This window comes from Rana temporaria, chromosome 1 (assembly GCF_905171775.1).
Source record: "Rana temporaria chromosome 1, aRanTem1.1, whole genome shotgun sequence".
NCBI classification, from domain to species: Eukaryota; Metazoa; Chordata; class Amphibia; order Anura; family Ranidae; genus Rana; species Rana temporaria.
In genome coordinates, this window is record NC_053489.1 from 84,438,553 (window position 1) to 84,465,713 (window position 27,161).

The 27,161-nt window shown below is 46.5% G+C and overlaps 1 protein-coding gene across 2 annotated transcripts in view; it reads left to right on the top strand.

The window, feature by feature from the left end:
• The first annotated feature begins 279 nt into the window (after positions 1-279).
• The window catches only part of ZSWIM6 (zinc finger SWIM-type containing 6), a 192,395-nt gene continuing 165,513 nt past the window's right edge, over positions 280-27,161 (top strand). Inside the window, exon 1 of one of the 2 annotated variants that reach the window (XM_040339750.1) lies at positions 280-840. In XM_040339750.1, coding sequence (XP_040195684.1) covers positions 306-840 — 535 coding nt within the window. In that variant the 5' untranslated portion in view covers positions 280-305. The remainder of the gene's footprint in view (positions 841-27,161) is intronic. The other variant, XM_040339744.1, reaches the window with a different exon arrangement.

Below are 27,161 nucleotides of genomic sequence, written 5' to 3' on the forward strand. Positions count from 1 at the left end.
GGGAGAGGGAGAAGCGAGGCGTGGCTAGTGTGAGAAATGGGCGTCTAGTGTTTTCTTCACCTCCCGGTCTCAGGACTGGTGAACTCTGGTGATGGGCGGGGCTAGCGCGGAAGTGGGCGTGGCAAGTGTGAGAAATTATCCTTCTCCACGTACAGGTGGGCGTTTGTTTATAGCTCGGCGGGCGTGTCCGGGCGGCCGAGGTGGGCGGTGCCGTGTGTCGCTGAGTGAACGCTGAGCTCGCCCTTCCTCCCCCCCAGTTTATAATGTGCGGCCACTTCCGCTGGCGGCTCAGAAGCGGTGCGATCATGGCGGAGCGCGGTCAGCTGCCTCCCGCTAAGCGGCTCTGCTGCAGACCAGGCTTCGGCTCGGCGTGCAGGCCAGGGCAGCGGGTAGGAGTAGGAGCCCCCGGAAGCTCCGCTCACGGCCTGTCCGGGAAGACACAGAACCCGGAGTCCCTGCTGGACATCGCGGCCCGGAAGGTGGCAGAGAAATGGCCCTTCCAGCGGGTGGAGGAGCGATTCGAGAGGATCCCGGAGCCCGTACAGCGCCGCATCGTCTACTGGTCCTTCCCGCGGAGCGAGCGGGAGATCTGCATGTACTCGTCCTTTAATACGGGCGGAGAGGACGGCGGGGCCCCCACAGGGGGGGTGCCGGGGGCCACTGCCGGGGGGACGGCGGGGGGAGGAGGAGGTGGTGGAAGTGCCGCCTCAGGAGCGCCTACAGCGGCCGGACCCGTGTCATCATCCTCGTCCGGGGACAACGGCGACGAGAACCGCCTGCCCTTCCGCCGGGGCATCGCTCTGCTGGAGTCCGGCTGTGTGGACAACGTCCTGCAAGTGGGTGAGTCACTCAGCACCGGGGGGAGAGGGATGGTCCTATTATCGCCCCCAAAAATCGGGACTGGGGGGGGTCATCACCCCCAAATCAGGACACAGGATTGCTGGGGGGTCATATGGACCCTGAACTGGGGGGTCCTCATCCCATCACCCCCAAATCAGGACTGGGGGGGTCATATGGACCCTGACCTGGGGGTTATCATCCCATCACCCCCAAATCAGGACAGACAGGATTGCTGGGGGGTCATATGGACCCTGAACTGGGGGGTCATCATCCCATCACCCCCAAATCAGGACTGGGGGGGGGTCATATGGACCCTGAACTGAGGGGTCATCATCCCATCACCCCCAAATCAGGACAGACAGGATTGCTGGGGGGGTCATATGGACCCTGAACTGAGGGGTCATCACCCCCAAATCAGGACTGGGGGGATCATCCCATCACCCCAAAATTGGCACTTAGGGTGTTATCACCCCAAACATGTCAGCCAGGACATCACCCCTAAACCAGGGCTCTGTGGTGTCATATGGACCCAGACTGGTGGGGTCATAATCCCATCACCCCCAAATCAGGACTGGGGAGGTCAAGGGGCTCACCCACCCAAATCACTTGGGTGTCATGTATTCTGGACTGGGGGGGGGGGTCATAAACCCATTGCCCCCAAATTGGCACTGGGGGGGGTAATCACCCCAAACATGTCACAGCCAAGACATTACCCCCAAATCAGGACAGCAAGGACTCGGGGGTTTCATATGTACATAGGACTGGGGATGGGGTCATCAACCCATCACCCCCATATTGGCCCTAGGGGGGTAATCATCCCAAACATGTCAGAGCCAGGACATCACCCCCATATCAGGACAGCAAGGACTCAGGGGTTTCATATGTGCCCAGGTCTGGGGGTCATCACCCCTAAATCAGGGCTAGATGACTCAGGAGTGTCATATATGTACCCAGGACTGGGGGTGTCATCAATTGCCCCCAAAGCACAGCTAGGACAAGGGCGTGATAACCCCCAATACACAAGAGCCAAGACTCAATGTTTCAGGGGTGTCATATTTACCCCAGGACTGGGGGGGTCATTGCCCCCAAATCAGGACAGCCATTACTGGATAATTCCGGGGTGTCATATGGACCCACCTCCCAAAACCTGAACCTTGGGGGGGCATCATCCCAACAGGACTGGGTGATTGTGGGGGTGTCATATCCCCCAGGACTGGGCTAGGGGGACATTGTCCCATCACCCGCAACACGAGAGTCGGGACTAAGGGGGTGTCATATGGACCCAAAACCTGAACCCCGGGGGGGCATTATCCCGTCACCCCCCAACACACGAGAGCAAGGATTGGAGTACTGATGGGTGTCATGACAGGACTGGGCTAGGGGGACATCATTCCATCACCCCCAACACATGAGAGCCAGGACTGGATGACTGAGGGCTCAGCACCCCAAACATGGGAAAATTGGGACTCTGGGGTCTTCATTCTATTACTCCTGACACAGAGAAGATGGGTGGGGGGCATTAATCCATCACCCCTCAACACAGGAGAGCCAGGACTGGATGATTCAGAGCTGTCATGGGTCCCGCCCCCTACACCTGAGAGCCAGAACTGGGGGAAGCTTATCCTTCCGTTACCCCCAACACATGAGAGCCAGGACCATATGATTCAAGAATGTCATATGTGGCTCTCCACCACCCCCAACACATGAGAACCAGGACCATATGAGTCAAGAATGTCATATGTGGCTCTCCACCACCCCCAACACATGAGGGGACTGCTCAATTCAGGGGGTTTCTATGCCAAATTCCCCGGACATGGCAGAACTTTGTAATGCTAAGGTGTCCACCCCCTCCTAAACAGATTGGAGCCACACATTCTAGCACCTCCTCAACTCCTTTTCCAGATGTGAGCTGTATTATCTGGGTCTGTCTTATGTCCCCCCGTAGATGATCACCAGAACTGTATGGTTCAGGGATATCCTATGACCCCCCCCCCCCCCACTTCAGCACATGAGCCGAGACTTTATTATTATTATACAGGATTATTATAGTGCCAGTGCTTTACAACATAAAATGATTTAAGGTGTCTAAGCCCCCTTGCCCCCAACGCATGAGAGCCAGGACTTTGTAATATTAGGTTGTTATCTGTCCCCCGTCCCCAAACAGATCCAAGACTGTATGATCAGGGGGCACCTTTATCCTCTCACCCCAGTAGGATTTTGTGATTGGCTGGTGTCCTGGTCACCCCCTAACAGATGACAAGCAGACTGTGAGCCTAGGGAGGTCTTGTTGCCCACCCACCTCCCTGTTTCAGATGGTAGATAGAGATGTGTGACTCCCAGATGACAGCCAGGGTTGTGTGTGATCGAGGGGGGGGGGGGGGATTGTTGTCATGATCACCACTTCTGGAGATGACAGCCAGGGTTGTGTGTGTGTGTGTGTGATCAGGGGGGGGGGGGGGGGTGTCCTGACCACCACCTCTCCTGTAGGTGACAGCTAGGATCAGATGACTTAGAAGGTGGGTGGGGGTTTCCTGTTTACTTATTGCCCTCTTCCTATAAAATCCAGAGCTGGGTGACCCAATGTTGTTCCCATCACCTCCTTTCCCGCAGAGAACATTGAGGATTTTGTGACCCAGAATGTTCTCATAACCCTCCTGAGGGTACCCAGGATCACAGGATGGGGGAGGGGGAATACTCATCAGCCCCTCCTTCCTAAGACTGGGATTATGTGCCCCTGGAGGGCTTCTCATTTCTCCTTCATGACAGCTAGGACTATGTGATCTGAGGTTGTCCTGATCACCCTCCCCCAATGACAGCTCTGAGTCCTGTGATAAGTGATCGGGCACCCCCATCCCTCCATAATAATCACAGTTGTGTATGTGTAATGTAATATGATTTCTGAACGGGGGTGTCCTGACCACCCTCCCCCATCCCCTGACATCTGCGTAGTATGCTATATGTGACCCGGTTGGAGTCTCCTATCCTGGGCAGTCCTCCCCAATGACAACCAGAAATGTGTGCAATGAATCCCCCATCCTGCTCTGACAGCTGGTACTGCATGTGTGACCCTGGGGGTCCTCCAGTAGGCAGTAGATGACCTTTACAGACAGCATGTAGTGAATGTAGAACATCCATGGGGATGGGAGTCGTAGGCTCTTGTTTATTTTTGCATGTTTGAGGACCCACCAGATCCCAGAATATCCCTTTTTTATTTTTTCCTATTTCCCTTTCCAGATGGAAATGTTGTGCACCCGACGTGTCTTCTCTGTTGTGTGACCTGGCATGGGGGGGAGTACCCAACCAACATGTCTGCTTAATTGTTAAAGTCACGGTTGATTTTTGTAGGTCGGCAGCTCTTTCCTTGAAGGAAAAACAAGGAACTTGCATTAATTATGAGCCTCCCATGTAGGATCTGTGCACAGATACCCCGGCTCGTATTTTCCTTTATTCCAGGAACGTAGGAAAATGCAGATCTGAGGTGTGGATTTAATGTAAACAAGGGGGTATCCCTGTTATTTAAGGACAGTTGTCACCCACCGAGGGATCCAGCCCCCCTTCTCTGTACAGAAGAGGGGAGACATGTAGGCTGAGAACAAAGAGGAATTTAAAGGGCAGAACACAAGGAGGTGGTTTAAATCTGCAGACACACAATGCACTGCATACCCAAGTGTGTGTGTGTGTGTGTGTGTGTTTCCTGTTGTGTTGATGAGCTGGAGCTGCTGGTGTTTTTTATGTGGTTGTTGGTTTCTGTCGGTGCTGGGTACAGCCTGGTGTCTGTCAGCAGATCCATATTATTTGTCTTGTTTCCTATTGCATGATTATGTAGAATACACATCCTCCCCCTCCTCCTGCATACGAGCGAGCGAGGATTGTGATCCTTTATTTTTTCTTTCTTGGAGGTTGTCTTGTCTCAGGACTGTTCTCACTAATTGCCTGGAGGTGTCTTTAGGATTTGGGTGTCTGGGAGAAAGGAGAGGTCACACCTCCTGGTGGGCTGAGCTGCATGATTGCTTGGAGGTGCTTGTCAGGATTGTGTGTGAAAGACGGAGAGGGGGTGGGAGGCTTGATCACACACCCCTGGGCTGTGCTGCATTGTGCCAGCCTGAGCAGAATGGAGCCGTTTTCTTGTCAGGACAAGGGAGTGGAGTGAAAACAATACCCACCTTTCATGTCCCCCCCCCACCCCCTTCTCTCTATTTGTATTGCCCCATCCCAAACCATCTTAGAGGTATTAGCACCCCCCCCCCCCCCATCAACTTTTGTCTTGGCTTTAGACAAGCCAGCACTGCTGTCCGAACCTGTCTTGTGCACAGTGCGCCTTGCTTACCTTTTTTAAGATGCATTGTGCACTTTTTTTTTTTTTAACCCTTTATTTTAGATAAGAATGCACATCCAGTCCTCCCAATGGTTGCTATGAGAATAAAAAAAATGCTTGTACTAAAACATCGAAAGGTTTTTTTTATTTTTGCAAGCTGGTCTTTGCCAATCCTTCAATAGCCGTCAGGCATTGAGAACGTGTTCTCATTTTCATGTTTATTTGCGTCTCTTCAGTTTGTCTCTGTCACCCTCAAAAAAAAAAAAAAAAGGCAAACAAAGACGGCTCTTTTTTATTTCTTTTCAATGCCTCTTAAATAGAAGAGACCTGACAAAGGCAACCAATGCTGATGGCTTAAAGCTACAGTACAGTGTGTAATTTTTCTGGGATGATGATGATTGCCTTCTCAGCTCATGTTACGTGTTTTATTTTGAAATGTTCATAATGATGGTGGCTTTTTTTTTCTTTGTCCTTGTTTTCACTTTATACCCTTGCATGTTGTTTTTTTTCCCCCTTTTGTTTTAGTTTGATCCGTCTGTGCTTTGATTCCAGATGCAGTCTGCAAATGTGATTTTCTGCATGATCCATTTATTTTTTTCCCCCTTTAATGACTTAATAACCCTGGATCGGACACAGCCTACTTTCCCTTGATCTGGGCTTGGTGTTCTTGATGTCTGCCTAGAGGGGCCATCATCGCTGGCAAGAAGCAGCCTTCCCTTACCCTCTTTATCCAATTATATGTCTTTCTATGGCTTTTTTTTTTTCCTTCTGCCGGTTGAAAAGATCCCGAGGTGTATTTGTGGTGACTGTCAGCTACCCACCTTCTTCTAGTTTGGCATTGACGAAGGGTTTTTGTCTGTGCTTGACTTTGCATGCGAGCAATGAGGGATGACAGCAGAGAGAGGGATCTTTGGCTGATTGCATTTAAGCCAAGAATCCATTGTAAAAATAAAGCTGTGGGGCAATAAATAAAAATGCAATCTTTTTTGGAGACAGACATACAAGCCAAGGATTCGCTGGCTTCCAGGGAGGGGAGGAGAGGGCCTGTCTACACACAATAAACCTGACGACTTTTTCTTTCTTCTGGTGACTGACTTTCCTGATGGTATAAAGTCTTTCACGTTCTGAATGTTTTGACGTAGGCCGTGAGTGCTCAACCTGTGCTCCTCCAGCTGCCTCAGATGTGTTTTGTGTTTGCAGTTCAGTTGTTGGGTTTTAATGGAATCATTAAAATATGAATAATGTGCAATCCCAGAATATAATTCTATTTGTGTAGAGCCGTCAATGTAAGCAGCACTTTGCATATATATTGTATGTTCACATCAGTCCCTTCCCTCAGGGAGCTGACCATCTAAAGCCGGCCATAGAGTCAAACTGAATGCTCTGTTTGGAAAAAAATGGCCATACGATTGTGCCATCGTTTTGTTTCATTTTTATAAACCAAACCCATCACGTAGGCAACCTCGGCCCTCCAGCTGTGGTGAAACTACAAACCCCATCATGCCTCTAGGAGTCATGTCTGCGATAGTCGGGGTCTTGCAATGTCTCATGGGACTTGTGTTTCAAACCAGCTGGAAGGCCGAGGTTGCCTACCCCTGATGTAGGCACTTTCTTTTTTTTTTTTTTAATTTTTTATTTATACAAAATAGAAGACCGGCCCACAAGGACCACAGCAAATAAACATTACAACAGTTGTCATATGGAGGCATACATATGAGACATGGCAGTTACATGAGAGAAAAGTTTCGCAAATACTCTAAAACTGTCCGTGGAAACATCTCCCCCGGCTGGGTGTGGCAGCGCACGGCACGGAAGGCTATATGCCACCCGCCCCGTATCACCGCCCCCAGTTCCAAAGCTAGCCCCCCATCTCCTTCTGTGCTTTTGTGGTGTCTTTCTGCAGCCGGGAACTATGGAACCGTGTGCCAGTCCTCCACCATTTCCGTTTTCTAAGTGTAGTAAAGTATAGGAAAATAGAAATAGAGATCTGGGTGCTGCTCAGCGAGCAGTCCCGAGACAAAGAGGGGAGAGATAGAAAAGTACAGGGGTAGAGGGTGAAAAGAGGTATAAAGATAGGTATTTAAGTATTGGATCAGGGAGTGTGGGGGGGGGGGGGGAGGTTCGCGAGCATGGACCAGCATCTCTGTCCATCGGTTTCTTTTTGTCTTGGCGGCTTTTGCCGTCAGGGCCGCGTGTCCAGGTGTGAGGGCAGGCTCTGATCAGGGGGTGACAGCGGTTCTCCTCTGAGGGCCTGGCCCTCTTCGGAGTATTTAAATATAGCCCATAATTGCCAGGTCTGGGAGTAGAGTTCACCCCTATCTTGTTTTGACAGGACTAGATCTTCCATCCGCCCTATCTCATCTACCTTCCGTAACCACATGGCGATGTAGGCACTTTCGACTTGCGGCACGTTAATCAAGTCTTGCAGCTGGCACGCCAAGGATGCGAAAAACCAACGACCAAGGATTGTTCGGTTTTCGACTCGTCCAAGGCCGACCTAAGGTCCCTGATTCACACATACAAGGGCCAACGTAGACCGTTACTCCACCAGCATGTCTTTGGAGTCCCTGGAGGAAACCCACTCAAGCAAAACTCCAGGCAGGTAGTGCCGTGGTTGGGGGTTCGAATCGTCAATCTCAGTTCTGTTGGTTTTCATTTTATACATTCAAGCCGCATGATGTGCTTGATGGCATTTATTTTCTCTTTTAATGGAATTTGTTTATTTTCCATTGATGACACGAATGGCAGCTGACTTGTTTTACCTCCATGCGTTCTAACCAAGGGCAATGCCATGACCATGTTTATGCAGCTCAAGCTGGATCTGATTTGAATTCAAGTGTTGCTCTTCTCTCCCCTGCTCCAAAAACCTGGCTAGGAACCGGTTATATTCGGAAGATTCTTAATTTGCTAGTAAAATAGTTTGCATAAAGGGTGGACTATGTTTGCAGACTGTGTGTCTGGAATTATCAGAATATTGTTAACCCAGGACTTCTCTCTCAAACAATATTGACTATTTTTAGTTCTTATGCTTCTAGTGTTAGTAAATGGAGGAAAGTATGTCCTATTTACTCGTGTTTAAAACGCTTTTATTTTTTTAATTTACATTTCTTTAGATGCTGCCTGGTTGCCAGGCTTGGGTGAATGTTGTGCATCCCAGATGTAGGAGGGGTTTTCTCAGTTAAGCACACCCTCCCACGTGTGTGCCTGAGCTAAGGGCAGATGGATTCCAGGATGTAAATGTTATATAAATCATCTGCCCTTACTCAAGATGGCAAAAAATGCTAGAGTGGCGTTTTCCGAAGTGAGCTCTCAGAAAAATAAAGCATGGCGACATGGATGGGGGTGGGGGGGATTTGCAATGAAGTAGTGGTGCTCAGATGCAGTGTAGTTGCACTTTAAGGTTGTATACATATGGTAAAGATGATGGTTGCGCACAGGGGCGGACTGACAACTCATGGGGCCCCCGAGCAATAGGAGATTATGGGGCCACACGGTATATATATATATATATATATATATATATATATATATATATATATATATACACACACACACACACACACACACACACACACACACACACACACACACACACACACACACACACACACACACACACACACACACACACACACACACACACACACACCATACATACATACACACACTGAAAAGGTACTTGGAGGTGGGGCAGCTTTAATCTTGGGATTAAAAAAAAAAAAAAATGAATTTTTACATACTGTCCCTAGTTTTACTGAGGCTGGCAACCCTTATGGGGCCCCCTAGTTGCATGGTGCCCTCGGGCAGTGCCCGAATGGTTAGTCCGCCCCTGGTTGCACATGATGGCTAGGTGAATAAACGTGGCCTTTGTCAGTGATTTGGTGCTTCTTAAACTTTATGCAATGGGATGGCAATTGTGTTTTTGGTTCTTGACAGCATTTTTTGTATGTAAGTAAATAAATAGAAGATGATTTACTAATGCCCCATACACTCATTTGCCGGTACAAAAAATCCCGGCCGACATTCTGCCCATGTGTAGGCTGTTTTCTGTTGGACGTGCATCTGACAGACTCCCGATCAGCTCTCAGCCAATAGCAGAGGGCGCTGATCAGAGTGTTTTGGTGGGACGGGCCGTCCCCCTGTTGGAACACAACAGCTCAGCGGGGGAGATCACTGAACTAACCTGGCATGGTTGGTACAGTGTCTCCGATTGGGTTGCACAAAAAAATAGTGTGTACCCGGCTTTAAGCCCTGGTTCACATTGATGCTACTTTGAAATCGCACTTACTTCACTTGAAGCAGCTCGATTTCAAAGTAGCAAGGTCGGTGCGATTTCAGGTGCTACTTGATAGACATTGGTGTGGCTTCATACACAGATGTCACACCTTAAATCGGCAAAAGTAGTGCAGGGACTACTTTGCAAATTGGTGCGGCGCCGCTAAATTATTGTTGCACTGATTGGAACAGTGTCATTGCCTCCAATAGGCTGCGACTTGATCTCTGAAATTGCATGACAAATCGCTCTAATGTGAACCTAGGCTTAACTTGAGTCTGGTGCAGCTGTGCATGGTAGCCAATTGGCTTCTAACTTCAGCTTGTTCTATTGAGCTTTGACAACAAAACCTGTAAGCTGATTGGTTTCTATGCAGAGCTGCACCAGATATTGCACTCGCCAGGTTTAGTAAATCAACCAATCTCTATTTAGCTTCTTGATGTTAAAGCGGTTGTAAACCGCATAAACTTTTTTTTTTTTTTTTATGAACCTGCAAGGCAAAAGGCATAATCGGCTAGTATGCACCGCATACTAGCCAATTATGAAATACTTACCTCGGAACTAGGTGAACACCACTTACCTGGTCCACGCCGAGTGAGATGTCATCTTGCTCCGGCGGTGTCTTCCGGGTATCGCCGCTCCAGCGCTGTGATTGGCTGGAGCGGCGATGACGTCACTCCCGCACGTGTGCACGGGAGATTTAAAATCGGCAGGGTCCGGCGGATGCCGGTCCTTTCGCCGTGGATTCCCCCCTGCGCATGCGCCGCCCGCATTGCGTACAGGTTTAGGAGATATTCTTTATACCTACAGGTAAGCCTTATTATAGGCTTACCTGTAGGTAAAAGTGAAAAAAGTGGGTTTACAACCACTTTAAGCATTCTGTATCAAGGTTTCCAGCTACTGAGCTATAACAATAATGCTTGGGAGTGAAGGCCCAAAGCCAGATCTGCACATCTTTAGAATATTCTTTATTTTTATAGATGTGACGTTCCTTCTTCAGGAGATGCTCTGATCTTTACATTTGATGTATTTGTGAACGCCTCAAGGTTTTTCCTTCAGGGGAAGAGGTAAATGGTTGCACGTTGGCTGATTATACTGGAATATCTTTTTGATTTTATTTTTTTAAAAGGGTGTTGATCATTTTCAAGATACAACACACATGTAGAACAATTCGAATTGCCGATTAGAGTAAGATAATGCCACAAGCGTCGCAATCAGATTGTTCACTTTCTGCCAAGGTCTGTTTTTTTTTTCCCCATGAATGATCCCAGGAGTCTCATTTAGTCCTTGTGCTGTAGATGGCCAAACTCCACAATAAGCATGACATGCCATTGGATAGGGGACTGTGCAGCATTGGTGGCTTGTTGGGTCAGATGCTGGCAGGGAAGGGGCCGCTGCGTTTTTTGTTCTTTAGCTGTATATTTAGGCGGCTGACTTTGGAAGGGAATATATGTAGCTTCATAAAGCTGCTGTCTTTGTTCTGTACACAGGCTGATTTGTGGCTGCTTGTTATGCAGTAAGGACATGCTTGGGTGCACTTGGCTAAGCCAATTTCCTTTCCCTTCAAACATTCAGTAATATAAGGGGCAGCGCCAGGATCTGGTAACCTAAATTAGTTTGACTTTAAAGGCAGTGACAGGTGAGCTTGTGTGTTATGTTTTTTTTCCTTTGGTCCCTCCCTGACTTATGAGCGGTGCCAATAATTCAGTGTAACCCTTACAACTGCAAGCATTATTGTTTGCTCGCTTTTGTTGTAACAAATTGCTGTGACATCATACTGATGACTTTTGGGCTGGGTTCACATCTTTGCAATGCCACAATGTACATGTGTTGATGTTTGGTGCCTTGTGTTAGGGAAGCCCATTCATTTGACTAGCCTGCCTAATTTACAGACATTGCACTAGAGGAGTGCTTGCATCATAGTTTTTTTTTTTTTGGGGGGGCGACAAAGTACACTACAACACATGGTAATAAGTTTTACCATGCGTTGTGGGGTGCTATTAACAAATGACACTGCAAAACACCTTCAGTAAAATTGCATCTTTTTGTGCTCTGCAGGCGGACATATAAAATGTTTGTTTTTTAGTTTCAATCCACTTGCGTAAAGATCATTGCAGTATAATGGGTGCATTAATATGGATTGGAATAATCGAATACCCTGATGATGCATTTTAACGACATTCCTCCTACATACTTTATAGTGCAAGCCGTAAAAGTACCTGACCAGCAGAGCTCAGATCCTGTTGGGTGGGGAGAAGCAGCATAAAGATCCAATCGGTTATTATGTCGTGGAAGCAGCATGCTGGCGAGAGAAGAGAGCAGAGTGACAGTGATTAGATGAGCTCATCAGTCTGCTTTTGCAGTCCCATTTGCAGGGCGAAGGAGGAACAAGACCTGTCAGTCTTAAAACGGATCCTCCCCTGGCACATTTCAGATAGTCGCTTATCCAGCGTTGTCCCGCTGAAATCTTCTCATGCCCAGCCACAGCTCTGTCCCGCGCCAACATGTATTTTCTGATGTCATCAAAAGGGCCACGGCCTGATTCGGTGGGACTCCAGATACGCTGATTGGCCTGCCTCATCCTCCTTTCCGAAATGAAAGGCTATGCTTCTTGGAATATGTGATGTTCATAACTGTGGGAAGTGGCGTAGATACCTGCAGATTCTGCGGCTATCTATGTCCAGAAGTGGGTGAAAATACCTGTATCTCCAGCCCCCCTATAAGGTGCCAAATGTGACAGCGGAGGGGTTCCAAAAAGCGAAGGTTCACTTTTTGTGTGGACCTCTTTAATGCATCATATGCATTAAGGTGAACAAACATCCAATGCTTGCAGGCCCCCTCCCCAGCCCCCTGTTTACTTACCTGAGGCCTCGAAAGTCCTGTGACGTGAAAGTGCTGGTTTCGCGCCCCTTTTATTGGATGATTGATGGCAGCGCAGCCATTGGCTATGGCCGCCGACTGTATCACGGCAGCGTGCCTGCAAGCTAACCCCCTTGGGAGAGCGCTTCCCAGAGGGGGGTTAGCTCTTGCGGGGAGGAGCCGAGACAGCTGCCGAGGGACCTCAGAAGACGAGGATAGGGGCCACCATGCAAAACGAGCTGCACAGTGGAGGCAAGTATGACATGTTTGTTATTTAAAAAATAAATAAAAAATTAAACCTTTACAACCCCTTTAAAGGGGTGTTCCGGGCAAAAAAATTAAGCCAGCAGCTACACATACTGCAGCGGATGGCTTTAAATAAATGGAGACTTGCCTGTCCTGGTGTACCTTGCGTTGGGTGCTGCCGTAGCCATTGCAGGTAAGGGAACCCGGCAGTGTAGCCTTTCAGGTTCACACCGGGAGCCCTACTGCGCGGTCCGCTCCTCGCTCCTATTAACCGGGAGGCGGAGGGAGCCCCGCGGTGACATCGCGGCCGGACTTCCGGATGTGGGGAAGGATACCTGTCCTTTTTTTTTTTTTTTCCCCTGACACATCCAAGGTCTAAGACTCTGCATATCTCCCCTGTGTGACACTAAATGTAATGCGGCGCACATGGCACTATATTGGTCGTCCCCAGCCTTGATGGGGAAACTGTCACCTGGGACCACAATTGGGAGGGGAGAAGTGGACATGTCGGTGCGGGTTGTGGGGAGCATTTGGGCGTTGCCATGGTGACCTGGCCCCTGGGGTTCACCGAACCCTGCTATACTTTTTTTTTTTATCTATCAGAAACAAAAAAAGGTCTGAAGTTAGGAGCTGGGCATTTTTGTTTAGAGAGCGTTGGGCTGTGAAGGGGTTAATTGCGGACATGCATTAGGTGATTGATGTGTGACAGAGCGCACTCTCTATACACTGTGGCTGCTGAGCCCATTTGCAGTAGATAATGGCGAGTAATGCGTGTTGAAATGTTGACAAACTTTGCAGTGATTGCATGTTTGGATGTTTCCATTCGGTTACCTTTCCCAGGCTTGGAGAAGAAAGCCTTTTCCAGTGCACTTCCAATGACCTTTTTATAAATGTAAGCTGTGCTGTTCTAATACTCTCTGGCCGGAATACCGTGTTATCTTCAACCTTGAGAGGTCCTGGCTATAGGCTGGAGATCAATGCATTCCCTCAGCCCTGCATGTCTTCAAGGCCTGCTGATTAATGGCAGCACTATGGAGGCTCTTGGCTCCATTATGGCTGTGTGTTCTGCATACTTGGGACTTGCCCATTGGTTTTAACAACTGCACTTAAGATTTTCTTTTTATCACAATTGGATTCCTTTTTTTTTTTTCCCGGGGCAGCTAACGGTCAGTTCTTTCTGTAAACTCCTAGACCTTTATCACAAACGCATGCCATTGCTCTCCTTGTTAACTAGTTTCACATAAATATAACAATGTCCCCTAACCCTATTCTCACCAGTGATTATTTGTATGCGTGAGTGCTTTCATTTCATTGGTCAAAACACTGGAGTGGGAGCTTGTTTTTGTAACCTTTTGAAAAGGAAAGAAAAACTAACCATGCTCACAATGGTGGGGGGGAAGAGGGCCGCAATGGTGTGTGTGTGTGTGTGTGTGTGTGTGTGTTATATAAGGGTGTAGGTAAGGGTTAAGTTTAACTGTCATATATTTTTATTTGGCGTATAAGTAATATGTGTACCAGGTATTATTGAAATATCTCCAGGCGTATAGAAGTTATGTGGGAACATACATTTCCCATTGATTTGCATGGGACTTTAAACAAAAACCCCGACCCTCACAAATGGGGGTAGTTAAGGGATAAATTAACTATCCTATAGTTTAAGTGGACATATAAGTAACATGTGACCAAGTGTTATCGAAATATGTACAGCCGTTTGGAAGTTATGAAGTAACATGTATTTCCCATAGAGTTGAATGGGACTTTAAAGAAAAACCCCGACCATGGCAAATGGGGGTGGGTAAGGGTTAAACCACCTATCCTATGTTTGTTGCTGACATATAAGTAACATGTGTGCCAAGTTTCATGTTAATATCTTTAGCCGTTTGGACGTGATGCTGGAACATACATACACACACACACACACACACACGTTGAGTTTTATATATATATATATATAGATAGATAGATAGATAGATAGATAGATAGATAGCAGTGGCGGTTCGTCCATAGAGGGCGCTGGAGCGCCGCCCCCTCTGGCTCTCACCGTCACTGAGTGAAATAACATAGATTCATGCATTGCACAAATCTATGTTATTTTTGCCGCTGTTATTCAGATGGTCGGCGCTCAATGTCCGGCCAGCTGGTTGGCTGTACGGAAATGTCTATCAAAGCCAACAGCTCTGATAGGCTTCCCCAATACAGCCCTCGGGTCCCAGAAGCTTATTCTCGGAGCGCACAGACTGTACGCCCCTTGAATAAGATGACAGGCGTCTCAGCCAATCAGGTTGGCCGGTTCTGGCTACCTGTAACCTGATTGGCTGAGACGCCTGTCAGTCATCGAGGGCGGGAGAAGACATCGTGGGACGTGGATGCCTGACTCCAGTAAAGGTAAGTGCCGGGCTGGGGGGAAGAACGCAATTTACAGGGCACAGTGGGGACAATTGGCACAGCGGCGACCATTAAAGGGCACAGTGTCTGCGTTTAATGGCATGGCACAGTGGTGACAATGGATGGCACAGTGGTGACAATGGATGGCACAGTGGTGACAATGGATGGCACAGTGGCTGCGTTTAATGGCATGGCACAGTGGTGACAATGGATGGCACAGTGGTGACAATGGATGGCACGGTGGCTGCGTTTAATGGCATGGCACAGTGGTGACAATGTATGGCACAGTGGCTGCGTTTAATGGCATGGCACAGTGGTGACAATGTATGGCACAGTGGCTGCGTTTAATGGCATGGCACAGTGGTGACAATGTATGGCACAGTGGCTGCGTTTAATGGCATGGCACAGTGGTGACAATGTATGGCACAGTGTCTGCGTTTAATGGCATGGCACAGTGGTGACAATGGATGGCACAGTGTCTGCGTTTAATGGCATGGCACAGTGGTGCGAATTGATGGCACAGTGATTGCATTTGATGGCATGGCACAGTGACTGCGTTTAATGGCATGGCACAGTGGTGCGAATTGATGGCACAGTGGCTGCATTTGATGGCATGTAACAGTGGCTGTGTTTGGGCACAGTGAGACTGCATTTTTTTTTCCTTTGCGCCCCCCCAAAAATTTTGAGCACCAGCCGCCACTGATAGATAGATAGATATGTGTGTATGTATTTTTATTCTCTCACCAACAGAACTTGAGGGCAGTACAGTTACTATACAGGAGAGATCAGAGGGCCCCGCTCGTTGGAGCTTACACTCTAGAAATAGATATTTATTTGGCTTTCAATGGGTTAATTTCATTAGAAACCAACAGAAGAAAAGGATGACACATAAAGCATAGCTCCGCGCTAAAGTGCAACTTCCGCTCATCGGATTCCTCCCCTCCTCTGCGCCACAATTGGCACCTTTCGGGGGGGCAGGATACCTGTCACAGATGGGTATCCTTTCCCACTTCCAGGAGTCCGGCCTCGGCCATGATGTCACCGCGGGGCTCCCTGGCCGCCGGGCTAATAGAGTGGTGGGCCTCGCGCATGCGCAGTAGGGTTCCCGGCGTGAAGCCGAAAGGCTACACTACCGAGTTCCCTCACCGCAATGGCAGCGGCCGTGTAGCCTTTCGGCTTCACAACGGGAACCTTACTGCCGACATCGCTGGACTCCAGGACAGGTAAGTGTCCATTTATTTAAAGCCAGCAGCTGTAATATGTGTAGCTGCTGGCTTTTAATATTTTTATTTTTTTGTCCTGGACCTCCTCTTTAAGCCTGGTATACACGATGAGATTACCAGACAAATGATCACTTTTTTTTTTTTTTTCTTGGGTGCAAATCGGATCGAATCTGAATTTAAAGTAAAACCTTTTCATATGACCAAATAAATATTCAGAAGTATGCTGTGTTGTAATGCATTTGTATTGCATTTTCTAACGACTGCTGTACTGATTAAACGCAAATCGAAGATCTGGCATCGTTCGGAAAATATTTTCTTGCATCTCCGATCAGATGAACTGTCCTGATCGGCTATCAAAAGCTCTGTACTAAAGATCTGATTATCACTTTGAAATCTTTATTTTTCATACGATTTTCTGATCGGGTATTGGCGCAGGAGATTTATCCCATTTATCATTTACTGATGGTGACTCCACAGATGGCAGTTAAACCCTTCCCTAGCCTAAGGCTGGGTTCACACCTGTGCTTTTCAGTTTTGGAAAAAATGCAATAGTCTTTTTAACATGATTTCCTATAAGTCGGGTTACCTTTGTGCGTTTTTCAACTGGTGCGTTTTTTTGGATAGAGTCAGACTTTTTTGCCTGCAGCAGGTTACATTTTTGATTCTATAGACTTCAATGGAAACTCATCAAAAAAAAGCAAGAAAGTTTGTACATGCGTTTTTGTTTTTTCTTCCTGCATGACAACAGACTTCTTCCCCCTAGCAACATTAACACGTCCTAAAAAAATATTAATATACAGCATTTATATAGTGCCAACAGTTTGCACGACTCTTTTCAAAATGAGGGAAGACAGTACAGATTCAATACAGGAGGGATCTGTGGGCCCTGCTTTCTAGAGCTTACATCTAGAACACAGGTGTCAACACAAGGCCCGCGGGCCGTATCCGGCCCTCCAGGCCATTTCATGTGGCCCTCTCACAAGTTGCGGCGTAGTGTAACTTTGGCGGCGTAAGGGCGCGCAATTCGAATGGATGTGATGGGGGCGTGTTTTATATTAATACGTCGTGACCCAACGTAAATGACGTTTTTTCCAACTGCGCATGCACCGTCCGTGGGGGTATCCAAGTGCGCATGCTCGAAATTTAACCTGGAACAAGCCAATGTTTACGACGGTGACATCATTCTACGCAAAGCCCTATTCGCGAACGACTTACGCAATCGACGTAACATTTTCAAAGTTTGACGCGGGAACGACGGCCATACTTAACATAGGGTACGCCTCCTATAGCAGGGGTAACTATACGCCGGAAAAAGCCGAATGCAAACGACGTAAAAAAATGCACGTACGTTCGTGGATTGCCGTATCTAGCTAATTTGCATACTCGACGCGGAATTCCACGGAAACGCCACCTAGCGGCCAGCGTAAAGATGCATCTACGTTCCAACGGCGTACTAAGACGTACGCCTGTTGGATCGATCCCTCATTCAGTCGTATCTTGTTTTGTGGATACAAAACAAAGATACAATGCGGGAACTTTGAAATTACGCGGCGTATCAATAGATACGCCGGCGCAATTCGTTTCTGGATCTGGCCCAGTATGTATACATCACACAGTCCCTATGGAGTAAATGGCATTCTGTGTTCACCAGGTAAATCTACTGCCTCTGAAAGCGGTGACCACACGTGATGGAAGACTTGGGCTAATTATGCCTTTCGCCTCTTCTAGCCGCAAGACACAAACATTCCTAACGCACAACATTGTGTCTACTGTTTTTAAATGTTGTGTTTTTTTGTTGTTTTTTTTTCAGCTGTTCTGATGGGGACATGAGCTTCCTGGTTCATTTTTAGCTTTTGAACCTTCTCACATTGAGAAATTGCTCAATTTTGCTGTTGTAAAAGAACCTCTTGGGAGATGAAGAAACTACATTTTGGTTCTCTTTGTCAGTCTGTCAGCAGCCGGCTTCCTGTCATGCTCATGTGGCTCACATCCTATTATCTTAGGGAAGCAGGATCCCATGTGACCTTCTACTTCCTCATAGTGCCACATCCTGCCAGATTGCAGAATCCTATGTTGTAACATATGGGCTTTGTTGTAGCTTTCCTGGCTTGCACAAGAAATTTCCAAATAAAATAATCAAGCTACCCAAATGTTTGGTGCTGATCAAAGGGCAGCAGGCTAATGTAGCTCTTACTCCTAATATTTGGTACTACGTGCCGATTGTCTTTCCCATAGGGTTTCCCAAGGGTTGTACAGTTTATTAGAACTACTCATTTCCTTTTTTTTTCTAAAGTAACTGACTCATTGCACACTGTAAACCTGTTTAAATGATATCAATACTTTGAGTCATAGATGCAGCACTATACAGATCAGTAAAGTCAGACACTCATTCTTGTCGGCCATAGAAGGGTCAAATCTTGGCCGGTTCAGCAGGACCTGTCTGAGGCCGTGTACACACGTCCGAGAAACTCGACGGGCGAAACACATCGTTTTCCCCGTCGAGTTCCTTGTTCGGCTGTCAAAAAACTCGTCGAGCCAAATGTTCCCATTGCCCAACGAGGAAATAGAGAACATGCTCTCTTTTTTGGCTCGACGGGTTTCTCGGCAAAAAGTGTACACACGACCGGTTTCCTCGGCAGAATACGTCTCCCATCGAGTTTCTTGCTGAATTCTGCAGAGAAAACCGGTCGTGTGTACGCGGCCTGAGATTTGAACCATGTATAGGCAGGCTGAATGTACCCAAGTTGATCAGCTTTGGGTGCAACCAGCACACCAGATTTTACATGCAATTCATTGCTAGCACCTGCTATAGCCCATATTAATAATCACTCTTCTGGTGCGAACAGCTTCACAACCCCCCCCACTAGGAGAACACAATGGCTCTGCGGGAAGGATTCCTTTGTCAACACTGTCTGTGTTGATGGGGGAATCTGAGCAATTCTTTTTCCTAAAACTGATTCTGGGAAAGAAAATCACTCGTCTATGGATGTCCTTCTATTGAAGCCAGAGTATCGGAATGACCATCGGGCAACGTGACGTTTTAGGCTGTGGTCGCACCTCTGACGGATGCGGCTTGCAGCAGGGGTCTGGTGTCGTCCCTGTTCTCCTCCATTTAAGGGACGAATTGGAGCCAAAGTTTTGCCCTGTAACTGAGCCAACGACGCACAGCCACAATGGAGCTCCATAGGGAGCCGGTCACAATCTCCTGTAATGCAAATTGGATGCGGAGAAAACCACATCCAATTCACATAGGTGTAAACCCAGCCTCAGAGGTTTTCCGGGAAATGTTTCTTTCAAGCAGTGATTTACAGCTGTGTTCACATATTCTCCTGAACAATGTTTGATAAAAGCCATTTCTATAGTTCAAAACCATCCTGTCCACTGCAACCGTTTCTTAACCGGTTAACGCCCGCCGCATGTATATGTGCGTCCACAGAATGGCACGTACAGGCATATTGGCCCCCCCGGTACATGCGGCGGTTGGAAACCCGCGGGGAGCGATCCGGGACAAGGGCGCGGCTATTCGTTTCTAGCCGCCCCCTCGCAATCGCTCCCCGGAGCTGAAGAACGGGGAGAGCCGTATGTAAACACGGCTTCCCCGTGCTTCACTGTGGCGGCGCATCGATCGAGTGATCCCTTTTATAGGGAGACTCGATCGATTACGTCAGACCTACAGCCACACCCCCCTACAGTTGTAAACACACACTAGGTGAACCCTAACTCCTTCTGCGCCCCCTGTGGTTAACTCCCAAACTGCAACTGTCATTTTCACAATAAACAATGCAATTGAAAGGCATTTTTTGCTGTGAAAATGACAATGGTCCCAAAAATATGTCAAAATTGTCCGAAGTGTCCGCCATAATGTTGCAGTCTCTATCCCCTATTTTGTAAACGCTATAAATTTTGCGCAAACCAATCGATAAACGCTTATTGCTTTTATTTATTTATTTTTTTTCAAAAATAGGTAGAAGAATACGTATTGGCCTAAACTGAGGAAAAAAAAAAACAATATTATATATGTTTTTAAGGGATATTTATTATAGCAAAAATATTGCATTTTTTTCAAAATTGTCGCTCTATTTTTGTTTATAGCGCAAAAAATAAAAACTGCAGAGGTGATCAAATACCACCAACAGAAAGCTCTATTTGTGGGAAAAAAAGGACGTCAATTTTGTTTGGGAGCCACGTCGCACGACTGCGCAATTGTCTGTTAAAGCGACGCAGTGCCAAATCGCAAAACCTGGCCTGGGCATTTAGCTGCCTAAAGGTCCGGGGCTTAAGTGGTTAAAGTGGAACATTAGCCAGAAAATGAATCACTTCAGGCTGGCCCCTTTTGCAGGTATGAACATTAAAATCCAGTAATGCACGATCACACCCTGCTCTGCACATGCTCATTTGCTTTCCATTTTTCCGCACTGTGCTTAATTTGTAGCGGCTGATCTGCTGGCAGCCTAAAGATTTACTGCTGTTCAGGGCCAATGGGCTTCAGCAAAGTGGCAGCCCCCAGCAAGCAGTTTTCAGCACATACACTCATTTTGCTAGCTTAAATATTAATGTAGACCAGGGGTCTCAAACTGGCGGCGCTCCAGCTGTTGCAAAACTACAAGTCCCATCATGCCTCTGCCTGTGGGAGTCATGCTTGTAACTGTCATCCTTGCAATGCATCATGGGACTTGTAGTTTTGCAACAGCTGGAGGGCCCCCTGTTTGAGTCCCCTGATGTAGAGCGTATGTTTCCTGCTAAAGAAGATTATTTTTTTTATATTAAGTTGTGGTGGATGAACTTCCACTTTAACAGAAAGCAACTGTTTTGCATAATAGTTATTCTAATTTCAGGTAGAGGAAAGTTGCATGTGTCTACTGCTCAGTTTTCTGAAACTGAAGAATGGGCATTCCTAATGTTCGCCTATTGGCAGATTTACAACACTTCGAGCTCTACAGATTGATTTTCCTGGTGGCGGTTTTGTAGTGGTGATCTATCTTGGGTGACCGCTTGACTCGAAATTGCCGGTTTCTTCCAGCTGCTATCTAATATCAACAGATTGCCTTGACCTTATTGGATATAAACCTGACGTATCCCATAACTCCAATGTTATTTCAGAAATACAATCGCGTCAAGTCAGCCATGTGGAGGCAATTCCGGGGGGAGAGAACAGGCAAAGCTTGGTTCCTGCTGACTCCAGCATTCGTCATTTGGGGTTTCTGGTTTAGGAGATAATATGGATAAATACATACTGTATTTATTGGCGTATAACACTCACTTTTTTATTCTGAAAATAAAGGGTAAACTGTACCTGCGTGTTATACGCAGGTGGCTGTGGAAAGTTTTTTTTCTTCCCTGAAACTTCCCTCTTAAAGTTATGCGTGCGTGTTATACGTCGATAAATACGGTATTTTATAGTTCACACTTTTAAAGTGACCTTTACCCTTTGTCAGTATTAAGCTCCCTCCCCCAGTGCATACCTTAGTTACCAGCTGCTATGGGCAGAGCTGGAGATTGGGTGTAGTTTAGTCAGTTTGCCCTGTGCCAATGGCACTGTTTAGTTGGCTCGGGCTGCATATTTAGGAGAAATAAATGTTTGTAACATCTGATGGAGTGGGCTATGAAGGTACCACTTGTTAAAGAATTATATAGGACCATTCCGTTCCCCCAAGCATTTAAACCGTTTTGGGTGAAATGGGAATTGGACTGAGGAGAAAGATAATGTTCATTTTATAGAACGGGAATTTGTTCCCTCCATAAATGAAGGCCACTGTGGTTTGGGCTCGGGTTCAACATATCGTGTCTCAAGAAACAGAAGCTTGAGCTCCCTTTTACTCAGAAAAGGCAAGTAGTGTTTTCATGAATATTCATTCCTTTCACAAAATGGCCTCTTCTGTGTGGCAGGTTGATGGGTGCACTTTAAATGTAGAATGATGTAGTCACGGGTTCTAGATTTCACGAAACTGGAGCCTGACCACTTGTGAAAGTCCTTGTTTTCTGTTCTTTAGGAGGTCACCTCAAGCTCTCAGCCTCTTGGCACATGTCGTGTCTACACGATCCAGGAAACATTCATGGGCTGCTGGCATGTGAAAGCTTTATTTGATGAATGGTGGCTTTTAGAGTGCGCCGCTTTTTAATCCTTAAAGCAGTAGAGCCTATTGCATGGAAGAATCGCTGCCAACTTGTATATAACAGTGGGCTTTTTGTGAGTGCCTTGTAGAACAGTCCTGCATAATGTATTTGTTAATAATTCAAGAAGAGCGCAGAGTAAACAAAATCATAATCAAGGCCTTCTTTGTGCGTCTTCCCTTATTTCCACTGGAGAAGCTGATTAATTCTGCATCCTGGAAAAGCCACAGATACACTCAGAGCTTCCAATATAGAAATTGTGGCTGTTCTGTGAAGATATTGCGTGTTCGTTCTTTTATTGTTTTTATGGTTAATTTCTGGGCCTAAAAATCGTAAGAAAAGCTGGAATGTAAACGGTTACCTCTAATACTTGTGACGCTTGTTTTCTTCATCATTTACATTGCTGGGTCTGTATCACATTATCTTAAATTATTCCATGGTGCTGGATAAATGGATTTACAGATGCAGGCTTTCAGCTGGTTTAATAAACTATATACAGTGGATATAAAAAAATCGAAGCGTCCGTTAAAACATCAGGTTTCTGTGATGAGACAAAACTTCAGAACTTTTTCCACCTATAAACTGTACAATGCAGTTGAACAAACACTTTTTTTTTTTTTTTGGGGGGCGTGGGGTGGGTAAAAAAATAAAATTAATGTGGTTGCATAAGTGTGACCACCCAATTATAACTGGGGATGTAGTAGCAGTGTTCAGAATTAAAGAGTTTTTTGGCTGGGCTTCTACTCTGGGTCACAGGGGTGCAATTCGTTTGCACTCCTGTGACCCGTTTTCAGTGGAGATCAGTCTGAAGTCCGTTCACCGCTGGTGTCGCTGTAATCAGTCCAGGGAGTGCGTCGTCATGACTTGAAGTTTGGATCTGCCAGCTGCCTGGACTGATGGCAGTTTCAGCGTCTCACCGAGCCACTGAGACGGCCGCTCCCGCCCCTCCACACCACAGCGCTCCAATGAGCATGGAGGAGCAGGGTAGCTGCTGATTGATGGGCAGCAGCTCTCCGCTCGGGGAGGTGAGAGAACCAAGCCATTGGTGATGTTCGGTGGCTCGGTTGTTGGTGAAGAGGTTTTGGGGGACAGATGAAGCATCGGTCTGATGCTGCATCCACCTAGGTAAGTATGAATAGGGGGGGGGGGGGGGGGGGGGGAACCAACCAAGAGTAGATGTTTTTTTTTTTAAGCAATCGCATTCAAACTCATGTTAAATGGGTGTCAGTACACACCTGCCATCATTTACTGTGCCTCTCATTAACCCCAAATAAAGTTCAGCTGTTCTAGTAGGTCTTTCCTGACATGTTCTTAGTTGCATCCTACAACAAAAGCCATGGTCTGCAGAGCGCTTCCAATTGCTAAAAGGCATCAGTCAGGAGAAGGGTACAAAATAATTTCCAAGGCATTAGATATACCATGGAACACAGTGAAGACAGACATCAGGTGGAGAAAACGGTGACATTACCAAGAGCTGGACGTCCCTCCAAAATTGAAGAAAAGATGAGGCAAAAACTGGTCAGGGAGGCTGCCAAGAGCAACATTAAAGGAGCTTCAGTTATATCGGGCAAATACTGGCTGTGTGGTACATGTGACAACAGTCTCTTGTATTCTTCAGATATCTGGGTTATGGGGTAGAGTGGCAAGACGGAAGCCTTTTCTTACGAAGAAAAACATCCAAGCCTGGCTAAATTTGACATAATTTACATCTGAAGTCTCCCAAAAGCATGTGGGAAATGTGTTCTGGTCTGATGAAACCAAGGGTGAACTTTTTGGTCATAATTCTAAAAGATATGTTTGGTGCAAAAACACTGCACATCACCAAAAGAACACCATGCCCACTGTGAAGCATTGTGGTGGCAACATCATTATTTGGGGCTGTTTTTACTGAGCTGGAACAGGGGCCTTCGTCAAGGTAGAGGGAATGTCCAAAATGAAATGAGAAGAAGGGTAACCACTCAGATAGACCAAAGAACTTTCTCACTTAATCCAAAACCCAGGGTGCCGGCAATGCAAGGACATGCAAAACTGAAGAGGAAGACTAAGACAGCCGCACTCCAGAAAACGTTCCTTTTTAATAAAACTTGTCAAAAATAACATGTCACAGCAAAAATTAGGGAAAAAGCTGAAGTGTTTCACACTGTCATACAGTGCTTAACCATAGCTATGATTAAGCACTGCATGACAGTGTGAAACGCGTCAAATTTTTCCCTAATTCTTGCTGCGACATGTTATTTTTGTGACCAGTATTATTAAAAAGGAACGTTTTCTGGAGTGCGGCTGTCCTAGTCTTCCTGTTCAGTTTTGCAAGGTAGAGGGAATTATGAACAGTTCCAAATACCAGTCGATATTGTCACAAAACCTTCAGGTTTCTGCTAGAAAGCTGAACATGAATAGGAACTTCATTTTTCAGCATGGCAATGACCCAACGCATACATCCAAATCAACAAAGGAATGGCTTCACCAGAAGAATAACGTTTTGGAATGGCCCAGACCTGAATCCCATTGATAATCTGTGGGTTCAACTGATAACGGTGATCTTGCGGCAAATCCGCCGTGGAGACCACCATTATCGTTTAAAGGACCGCTCACAGGAAAGATGGATATCTCGGTTGTGGCAGCAGCTGCTGCCGTTACCGAGATATCCAAATAAAAAAAAAAAAATGGATGAAATGTATATATACGTGAGCGGGTCCTTAAAGGGGTTTTCCACCCATTTTGTAAGTTTATTAAGAGTCAGCAGCTACAAAAAGTGTAGCTGCTGGCTTTTAATAAACCGACACTTACCTGCTCCAGCGACGTGCCGGACGGGGCTCCGCTCCTCGCCCCCCCTCGCCGGCCGGCGTCTTCATGCTCAGTGTGGGCACCCGGCCGTAACAGCTTTCGGCTTCACGGCCGGGCACCCACTGCGCATGCGCGAGCGGCCCGGCGAGGCGCCGTCTGATTGGACAGGCGATCGCCGAGGACCTGTCACGTGTCCTGGGCGATCGCCTACAGCAACCCCTTCCTGTAGGTGATTAGGCTTAATCGTCTACCCGGAAGGAGGAAGTGGGACAGGAAGCCCCCACTCCCCCCCAAAAAAAATTGCATGCCAAATGTGGCATGTAAGGGGGTGAGGAGTGGGATAAGCGGAAGTTCCAAATTTGGGTGGAACTCCGCTTTAAGTGGTTATGGGTGTGCACACTTATGCAACCATATTATTTACTTCCCTCCACCTAAAAGATTTCAGTTGTACTTTTTATAGGTCACATTAAAGGTGGAAAATGTTCTAAAATGATTTTATCTTTGTCTCTTTTTTACATTACAGAAATCCTGACATTTTACTGGGGCTGTGTAGACTTTTATATATCCCCTATATGTCTGTGTGTGATTGGGATATCTGTATAGATCTACCCAATACGAAAAAGAAAAAAACAAAATGGATTCAATTTGGACAGATGGTAGAAGGATTGACACAAGGTCTAAGTTTTTGTTGCTGTGTCCCCACTGGTGCCCATTTGTCATGATTAGTAAACCCCACCCCCCCCCCCCCCCGTCAGAACACAATCTTCCAGCTGTACTAACGTTGATTTATTAGTACAGCAGCTCCTGAGCTGTCAGTTTTTTTTTTTCTCGTTCAGTCCACTGGGTTGAACGAAAAAAAAAAAATGACTATGGGTTTATTAATTAATGGCAAATACACTTTGCAATTGGAAGTGCAGTCGCTGTAGACCTGAGGGGGACATGCAAGAAAAGTAAAAAAACAGCATTTTTCCTTGTACGTGATTGGATGGTAAAATCAGCAGAGCTTCCCCTCGGATCTACAGCAACTGTACTTGCAGTGCAGAGTGGGATTTGCCTTTAGTAAATCAACCCTCAGTGTGTACAAGGCTTAACGGGCGTTGGGAAGGATGCCTCTTGTTTCATTGCATGGTTGTGCATATTACTAGTGTTTTGGCACATTCACATGACCTCAGATGACTCTCTATTGTACTCCTCCCTGGGAACATGGGCATTGGCAGAGCTTGTCTGCAATCATAATGAGTATTTGAGCAGGACAGCCATAGAAAAAAGTGCAAACAGAAGGTTATAAAGTTCTGCATGCATACATTCTTAGGTGGGAACAAACCTAAATAAAAACAAGCAATATCGTGCATTCAGACATCATAGCAGAGGTGGAAAATGCTTGTTTCCACTTGTATAAATGGGGTATTGGTTTTAAACTTAGTGTGTGGAAAGACGCATGACAAAGCTCGGTATGGAGAGGGGTGCTGGGCTGTTTGGGTCATAAATGCTGGTGTTGTAGCTCTGGTTGAGAACTGCTCAACACCATATACACCTACAGGTCACTGGAGACTGTTCTGTAAAATAAAATTGCATATATTTTGCAAATAAACCTTACATATTTATAAATGGTCGATTTTTTTTATTTTTTCATTTATATACATATATAAAATTAGTGGGTACCGCTAGCCAACATACAATCTTTTGGGGACAACTTAGATTATGATGGGTCATCTTTTGAGGGATGGAGGGGAGGCTCTTTTAGTCTACAGATATGTGCACATGGCTGCCGCCGCCATCTTTGACATCCGAGAATCCATGACTGTAATCACCACTGCTGTCAGGACGTATCCCATTCATATACAGGTGATCCTGTTAAAGCTTTAATTGTCCTCCCTTTTTTATATCAAAATTGGGGGCAATTCCATCTGGTAAGGAGCCTGCCTATTCATTCACATTGGGTGTTTGACAAAGTCACGGTGAAGGTGGATCATAACAATTTTGATTGCAAGCACAACACTTCTCTTAATTAAGAATCACCTATGGGAATCTATTTTTCCAGCCAATTACGTCATCACTGGACTCCTTTATTGTGGACTCACTTTTGGTTTATCACCTTATTACCAATAATATCCAGCGACTCTGG